The 8,045-nt window shown below is 50.9% G+C and overlaps 1 protein-coding gene across 8 annotated transcripts in view; it reads right to left on the minus strand.

The window, feature by feature from the left end:
* Pax6 (paired box 6) overlaps positions 1–8,045 on the minus strand; it is a 17,691-nt gene that overhangs the window by 7,428 nt on the left and 2,218 nt on the right. The window contains exons 1-5 of one of the 8 annotated variants that reach the window (XM_055599372.1): positions 6,598–7,197; positions 5,962–6,092; positions 5,137–5,178; positions 4,827–5,042; positions 3,974–4,139 (exon numbers count right to left, since the gene is read on the minus strand). In XM_055599372.1, the coding sequence (XP_055455347.1) occupies positions 3,974–4,139; positions 4,827–5,042; positions 5,137–5,178; positions 5,962–6,092; positions 6,598–6,739 (697 nt within the window). In that variant the 5' untranslated portion in view covers positions 6,740–7,197. Of the gene's footprint in view, positions 1–3,973; positions 4,140–4,826; positions 5,043–5,136; positions 5,179–5,961; positions 6,093–6,597; positions 7,198–8,045 lie in introns of those variants that run through there. The other 7 variants (XM_055599398.1, XM_055599430.1, XM_055599415.1 and 4 more) reach the window with 7 other exon arrangements.

Raw genomic sequence — 8,045 nt, forward strand, 5'->3', positions numbered from 1 at the left:
TCGGTGCTATTTAGGGCGCTTGGCTGGGGGGGGGGGGGGGGCGGGGGGTGGGGGGGGGGGGGGGGGTGGAGGGGGAGGGTAGGGAGTGGAGAAAGGTTGGGAGGGTGGACGGGGACCAGAGCTGGGGTTGAGGGGGAGGCGGAAGGAGAGAGGCTAAAGAGAGAGAGAGAGAAAGGGTAGAGAGGGAAGGGGAAGAATAGTGTGGGGGAGGGGCAGAGAGATGGAGAGCTCCAAAGGGATGATGGCCCAAAAAAGGTATAAGAAGGGACAGAGAGACAAATGTTCAGAGGGAAAAGAGACTGGAGACCGGAGGGTCGACTGAGATGGGAGAAAAAGATGAAAAGGAAGAGGAGGTGGGAGCGTGTATCGGTAAACAAGCCGCAGGCGTCCTGCCCGACATCAGATGAGTGGGGGAGGGGAGGGTCGCCTTCTGGAGAAGACGCGCCGAACTGACGTGTAGGGGGCACAAGTGGCTGTACTAATTTGCTGCCCCAGGTCTCTTAAGGACTTTTCAAAGTGCCCCCCACGGGGGAAAATGAGGAGGGCCTGTCCCTTTTCGCTTTTATTGTTGGATTCGATGAAGGAGGGGTTTTGTTTTGTTTTGTTTTGTTTTTTTAAAGTCCCCTGGGTTTACTAGAAAAGTCCATCGGTTGCTGCTTTTGGAAAACACAAACACAATCCGGCCTAGTCACTCGTTGCCTCCACCCAAAAGAAAAGCCCCGGCCCCACCCCTGGCCCTTCTACAGCGCGTTAGATCTTGCCAATTAAACAAAGCTGAGGGTCTCCCTCCGAAGACGGCTGCAGAAAGCATTCTCTAGTCTCGTCTGCTTCTTTGACGTCCTCCTCGTTTTAAAACGTAGGGCTTATAGTCATTGCCCTCCAAGCTCAGGCTCTACTCCCTACACAGGCATGCGCCAGTGATAGAAACCTAAGGCTTGCCCTAGCTTGGGAAGTGATATTTAAGGAGAAAATTAAGTATATGGAAGCAGGAAAACTGCGTTTTAGATTTTTTTTTTTTAAGTGGAATCGGAGTAAACAAGGAGACAACACTGTAGGATTGTCACCCGCTGCAACCACTTCTTAACCAAGCCAGGGAGAAACACTGAAAAACTGTTCACTGCTTTAAAGATAACAAATGTTTGCAGTCAGGTGAATGAGTGCTCACTTAGATAGAGCTGGGTTGTTTTTTTTTTTTTCTTTTTTCTTTTTTCTTTGGTGACTTTACCTTCCACCCTTAAATCTTTTAAGAAACTAAGAATAGGAGTTAGCTCTCTCTAATTCCCCACACGATGAACTTAAGTGGCAGACAATTAAGATATCTCCTTTAAAAGGCGTCCCCTCCTAGCGGCGCAAAGAAGGGACCTTCAATGGGCGCCCTGCACCTCCCAGACTAATCCGAGAAGAGAGTGAAAGCGCCTCCCATTATCCCAGCCCCAGGACCATCTGACGCAGTGGATAGGATTTGCTTCCTGGAAGAAGGAGAGGAGTGAGATAGAGAGGGAGAGAGAGGGAGAGGGGGAAAACCAGAAAAGAAAGAAGAAGAAAAAAAAAGGACGCTGGGAAATAAAATCATCCCTTAGTTTCTTAGTGTCTTAATCAGTGAGGCGGAAAACAAGCAAGAAAAGATAGCAACGCGGTTGCGGAACCTTTTCAGCTCTGGAGCGCGGATCAAAACATTGAAGCATCTGTTGAAAGCAGCCTGACTAAATCCTATAGAGGGCCTGGGTATTATGGGGGTTGGGGCGAGGGGAGGAGATGAGAAAAAGTGTCTTCGTGATCCCTAAAACCACCAAATCGCTGGAGAATTGGGGCTGGATAGAGTCGCCTGGTTATTGTCAGCCCAAGTCCTCGGGATTTTATTCACTGCCGCGTGGCGCAGATCAGATGGAAACCATATTTGTCTCCCTCAGAGACCTAACCTCGCCTTATGCTTCTGGAAATGGACTCTTTACAACCCAAGACCGGCCTCCTGGGCAGGAAAGACGGCCGGGGAGGGAGGGGGACCCTCTTAGCACCAAAAGGCCAGAGGAATCTCCAGGGACTGTGGCCTGGAGGGCTGACAACGCCAGACCCCCAGGGTCCCACGAGCAAGACTCGAAGCTCCTTTCGAGCCGCGTTTCCTGGAGGCGGAGCAGAGAGTCTGCCGGAGAGAACGCACTTAGGTGGGAGGAAACAAGAGGGGTAGGTGGGACACTCAGAAGGTCACGAAGCAGCATTCCCTGGAAGTAGCTGCCTGCGGTTAAAAGTTCCCGGACTAGCGCCACCTCTCGACCCCAGCGGTCACCGCTTTGGCTCGCTCTACTGTTCCCAGGGCTGAAAACCTGCCCTAAGCTTCCTCTGCTAGAAACGACTGCCCTGGACTTTCGTCTAGGCACCCAGAAACAGGCAGGGGTGTTTGTTCCTTGAGACCCAAACACCAGGGAGGCCCAGGGGTGGGCTAAGTCTGGGCTTCTGGGCCCATTTCCCACCACCTTTGATCAAGCGCGCGGGGAGGAGGAGAGCGCTGGGGATGGAGAGCAGCTGGAATTCAGGCTTTAGGGCGTCCTGTGGCTGTGCGTGGGGGCATCCTGCACTTTCAAACTTCAGGCATTGCCAGGCTAACTGTATCTCTTCCCTAGACGGTCTCACTACAGACGAGAGAGGCCTGGACCAGCGAGCACGCTGAGCCCCAACCCTCCCGGCTGCGGGCTCGAGGTCACGTGGGCAGGGGTCACCCAAGGGAGTCGGGGACTGCGCTTCGGAGGCCGGCAGTGGCCGGGAGCGGCGGCAGGGCTGGGAAACCAGTGAGGAGCGCTTTTCTCCCTATCGTCCCAATGTCCGTCCTATATTGTTTTCTGCTCTTAAAACTGACATGTCTAATTGGCAATTGGTGCCGAATCGTGTCCAGAGGTCTCTTGTGGAACATTTCTACAGCTGTCTCCTTCAACTAGACGCTTATTCATGTCGCCTTAATGAGAAACAAAACGTTCTCTAATGAGCAATTACAGAGCGACAGGATTGTTCCCATAACAAATTCTAGCTAGTGACAGAAGCATCTTTTGTACCAGATATTTCGCATACTGTTACCGATTTTTCCCTTCTCTAACTCGGCTCTGTGGAGGCGCCCTGCACTCGGGGCCGGTCCAAGAAGCTCGGAGCTTCGCAGCAGCCCCTTCGCAGTCCCCCGCGCCGCCCCCAGCCCTGAGCCCCCAGGCTCTGTGGTGCTCCCGGGAGTGAGACGCCACGTCCCATTATCCCCGCATATTATCTCCTTGTCATGCGGACAACAAATACCGATTAATCTTCGGGGTAAACCGTTTCCTGTTCTTGACCAAGTTACCTCGGTCCGAGTGGGAAGGGGAGAGAGCCAACCCACCCACTCACCTCCCTGCATTCTTCTCACAAACCCTGGCACAGGGCCGCACCGGTCCCATCCGTGCCCCCAGCCCCAGAGCCTCTCCCCGGGAGCCCAGCACTCAGTTTCCCCACCTTGCTTCTAACCAGTTGCCACCCACAGAGACCAAGAGTGGTGGAACCCAAGGGTGCGGAGGGGCAGGAAGGGACCAGGTAAATGGGTTAAAAAACTGAAGTTGTTAAGCTTGAGGGAGGGGACCGCCGCCACCAGAAGTCTTCAGGTCACCCTCTCCTACCACCTGACCTACTCAAAGTCACGCAGTTCGTCAGTTACTTCAAAAGCAGGCGACACACTTATGCTCGCCTAGCAGTCTGCCACACTTGCACTGCAAATGCCCTCTGCTGCGTTTTAATGTCAGATTTGAATAAGGCACCACCAGGCTGGACCTTAAACCGCACAACCCACTTCATACAACTCCTGACGTACAAAACCCTCGCAGTCGACAAGGTGGTTTCACATGGACCGGTTACCCAGAGTGTGAGCTGGGGTACCCAAGCCTTCCAGGGTAGTGCCCCCTCATATCTCCAAGGCACTGGGAGCCCAGAGGAGGGAAACATTTCAGGAAGAAGGCTGTTTTACCTTGCGTGGGTTGCCCTGGTACTGAAGTCCCGGGATACCAACCAGGCCGGGTGCCCCAGCTTCCGGTCTGCCCGTTTAACATCCTTAGTTTATCATACATGCCGTCTGCGCCCATCTGTTGCTTTTCGCTAGCCAGGTTGCGAAGAACTCTGTTTATTGATGACACCTGCAAATCAAACCAAATGGTAGAGTCTCCAAAAGACACATCTCAGATGCCCATTTCAGCTCTCCCAAATGTTAAAAAGAATGGCATGCAAAGCTCCTAGCCACCCTGGCATAGTCCGTGGGTTTATAGCTATGGAAAGAATGACAGCTATCATTTCCTCCTGGAAACGAAGCTGGGTAAAAAGGAGGGAGCAGCTCTTCGCCCCTCCGTACAGATCACTAATGATCGCTCACCCTCAAGGGCTTGCTCAGCTTTGTTCAAAGACTCCCTGATAAGACATTTCAGCTTAACTTGGAGATTTGCTTTATTGCAGAGAAATGGATACATGTTGCCTGAAAGGAGCTTCAGGCAGGTGCTTGGGGGGGCAGAGGGGGGAGGAATCTCATTTTTATTTTCCTCCTTGATTCAAGTACCCTTCCCCAGTTCCTCCAACCCCTGGCTTGGGGTACACAAATGAAGTGAACAAGTCCCTGCACTCGACTCCCATTTTTTCCCCCAGATGTGTCAAAAAGTCAAAGCCCGCCTCTCCATAGCCCCCAGGTACTTTGGAGAACGGTGCACATCAGGGAAGAGAGGGAGAGAGCAAGACGCTGGGAGGGGGATGAGTGGGATTCGAAGATGCCAAAGGTGTGGAGAGAGTGGGGAAACTTGGGGGGCAAGGGAGGGAGATGTTCACAGTGAACTTACACTGGGTATGTTATCGTTGGTACAGACCCCCTCCGATAATAATCTGTCTCGGATTTCCCAAGCAAAGATGGACGGGCACTCTCGTTTATACTGGGCTATTTTGCTTACAACTTCTGGAGTCGCTACTCTTGGCTTACTACCTCCGATTGCCCTGGGCCTGATGGAGCCAGTCTCGTAATACCTGCCCAGAATTTTACTCACACATCCGTTGGACACCTGCATAGGGGAAGTGGACAGAAAACCACATTATTAATAATTTCAAGACAAAAATAAAATTGTGTAAGTATGCATTAAACAATGACAAGCTTACGTTTTCATTGTCCAGCACTTGGACTTTTGCATCTGCATGGGTCTATAACACAAAAATATACCTTCAATGGTGCGAGAACTTACTAGAGAGAGCTTTTTTTTTTCCTAAAATTACATTTGTAGCCCTAAAACTACAAATAGGATGATACTTTCAAACACTGTGAGTTATTTAAAAAAAAAAAAAAGCTTTAAAAACTATTTTCCTAAACACTGCGTGAAGGAAGATGCATCAAAATGAGGTCAGGTTAATAGTTTTTGTGCTGTTCTTGTTTAAAGTGGTATTAGGTTATAAAGAACAAAGGGAAAATAATTGAATTTTTATATTTTCCCTTAAAATTTTGCCCAGTTAAGCAAATGTGAATTAGAGGAATGAATAGCATTTGCCTTCTAAAATCCATATACGTTCTTCGTAAGTATGAAGAACTCGAACAAATCTCCAAAGTCTGAGGTTAGCACGGGATGGGGAGAGGAGAATGAGATTGTCCCAATTTATATAACTCAGCTCATTACAGTTTAGACACACTATTACCAGAATGAATGTCTTTACCACATGAAAAGATATATTTTTTTTAATTCGCGCACATACTTTTTCTTACGCGGATGAATTATCTTACGTAACTGACTGAGGGTGAAAAAGACAGGGACCATGGTGGAAGGAAATGGGAGAGCCGGAAGGTAGGGAAGTTGGTGGGGATGGAGTCGGTGTTGGGGGAGGTCCGTCATTAGTAGCTTTTACAGTAAGAAATGAAGAGAGGACCCTTAGAGTGGGGGGCCTCGGGTGGGGGCGGGGTGGGGGCGGCGAGTGGGGCAGCTACGGGAGGATCACCTGCAGAATTCGGGAAATGTCGCACGGCCGGGCCCCGCTGTGGGCGAGCTCTACGATCTTCTGCCGGGTGGAGTCCGGCAGCGGCCGCCCGTTGACAAAAACGCCACCAAGCTGATTCACTCCGCTGTGACCTGAAGGGAAGGAGGAGGAGAGGAGAGCCGAAGAGTAGAAGGAAGAGAAGAAGAGGAGATGAAGAAGAAGAAGAAGAAGAAGAAGAAGAAGAAGAAGAAGAAGAAGAAGAAGAAGAAGAAGAGAAGAGGAGGAAAAGGAGAAGAAGAAAAGGAGAAGAAGAAGAAAAGGAGAAGGAAAGAAAAGACCACAATGCAACCTCAGCTCCCTGCCAACCTGTGAGAACCTCAGCAATCAGGTCCTGATTTAAAACAAAAACAAACAAACAAACAAAACAAAACAAAAAGCAAAAATCTAACAACAGAACCGCCAGGCACGCAGGCACTGGGCAGCCCAGTCTCAAATACAGACTGACTCTGCCCCTTGAACTGTTGTCAGACGGGGGAAGACATAGCCACCCAGCGCCACCAGCACCCCAACAATTCTCTGAGCTCAGAACCCCTTCAGCCTTGCTGGGATCCCGCCAGGGGCAAACCACAAGCTCTTAAAGTCTCCTCCCTACATCACCTCTGCGTGTCACCCCAGAGTCCACACAGAAGTCTCTGCGGTGTTGGACCGGCCCTGCAGATCCGAGCTCCACAACAGCTCGGCAGAACGTTTTCAAACCTGAGCGTTTGTGATTTAACTCTGGCAGAGGCGCCCAGCACATAACACCGTGTGTGTGTGTGTGTGTGTGTGTGTGTGTGTGTGTGTGTGTGTGTGTGTGTAAGGAGAATAGAAAGGAACCAGGAAGACAAATTTGTAGCTAGTGAGCCCCAATCCGTGCCTCCACAGCAGGCATAGGGTTGGAACCCCTCCATCCACGCGGTGGCCTGCCTGCCCCAAGTGGTCCGCAGAGCCTGGACTCCTCACACCCGCCACCGCTCGCTTTTACTTCCGCTGCTGAACTCCGCCCTCCCGCTCAGCCAAGGACACAAATATTAACAGAGACCCGAACCAGAGAAAAAGCAAGACCACATCACACTGTCACCCGTCCACCCTTCAACTCCTGCCTCTCACAGCCTCATCCCATTGTCTGGTCTTCGAGACTAGGGCGAGGGAAGGCGCGCCTCCCTGAATCATCCCGCTCGGAAACCACAGTAATACAGATAAAGCCAGTCAGTCCCCTCTCTCCGCTTCCTCAGACATCTCCAACCTGCAGCCCCGTCTCTAGACAGAAGCCCTCTCTGGAGATGTGGCTCTCAGCTCCTCTCTTCTCTCCTCTCTCTTCTCCTCTCTTCTCCTTGGAGCCTCCTGATAAATTGACTCCAGGAGCCTGTGCTCCTTAGCAATAAATAAGCTCCAAATATAGACGAGGGGGGAAATATGATGAGCCTCTCTGACATTTGTCTTTAAAATAAAACTAGCTGCACGTCAAGTTTGAGCTTAATTTCTGGAAATAGGCGGAAGTCGCTCCGGATCATGCATGGAAGGCTAATTGAAAAGATCAGTCGGGGCGCTTGTGGCAGCCTTGTCACTTTGTGACAGCGCTCCGCTCCGGGAAATTGCATCGTCACGACAAACGGGACCGTGATAAAACGACCCTTTCCGTCCCTATTTGTAGATCACTCAGACGAGAATGAACTGCGCTCATCTTCCCTTCGAGGGGAGCTGCGGTCTTCAGGGTAGCCCGAGGCTTGGGGCTGGAGGGGGGTTAGGGCTCACCGAGGGGGGGCGGGGCCTCAATTCGATGAGAAGTGACAGGCGTTTAGGGATCTGGGCTCCGACCGGCCCGGGCCACTGCAAGAGGGGACATTGCACATTGCAGGAGACAGTCACTTCTCCAACCAGGGCAACCAGGCCTACCCCGGGCTTCCGGTTGCTCCTAAATTCTCTTGATCGTCTACCTTGGCTTTTTAAATCTCATCTACCAAGCAGGTACAGAGGACATTCTCTAGGCAAAAGAAACCTTCCCAGAGGAAATAAATAAATAAATAAATAAATAAATAAATAAATAAATAAATAAATAAATAAAT

This window comes from Psammomys obesus, unplaced genomic scaffold (assembly GCF_907164565.1).
Source record: "Psammomys obesus unplaced genomic scaffold, mPsaObe1.curated_primary_1811, whole genome shotgun sequence".
In the NCBI taxonomy this organism is placed as follows: Eukaryota; Metazoa; Chordata; class Mammalia; order Rodentia; family Muridae; genus Psammomys; species Psammomys obesus.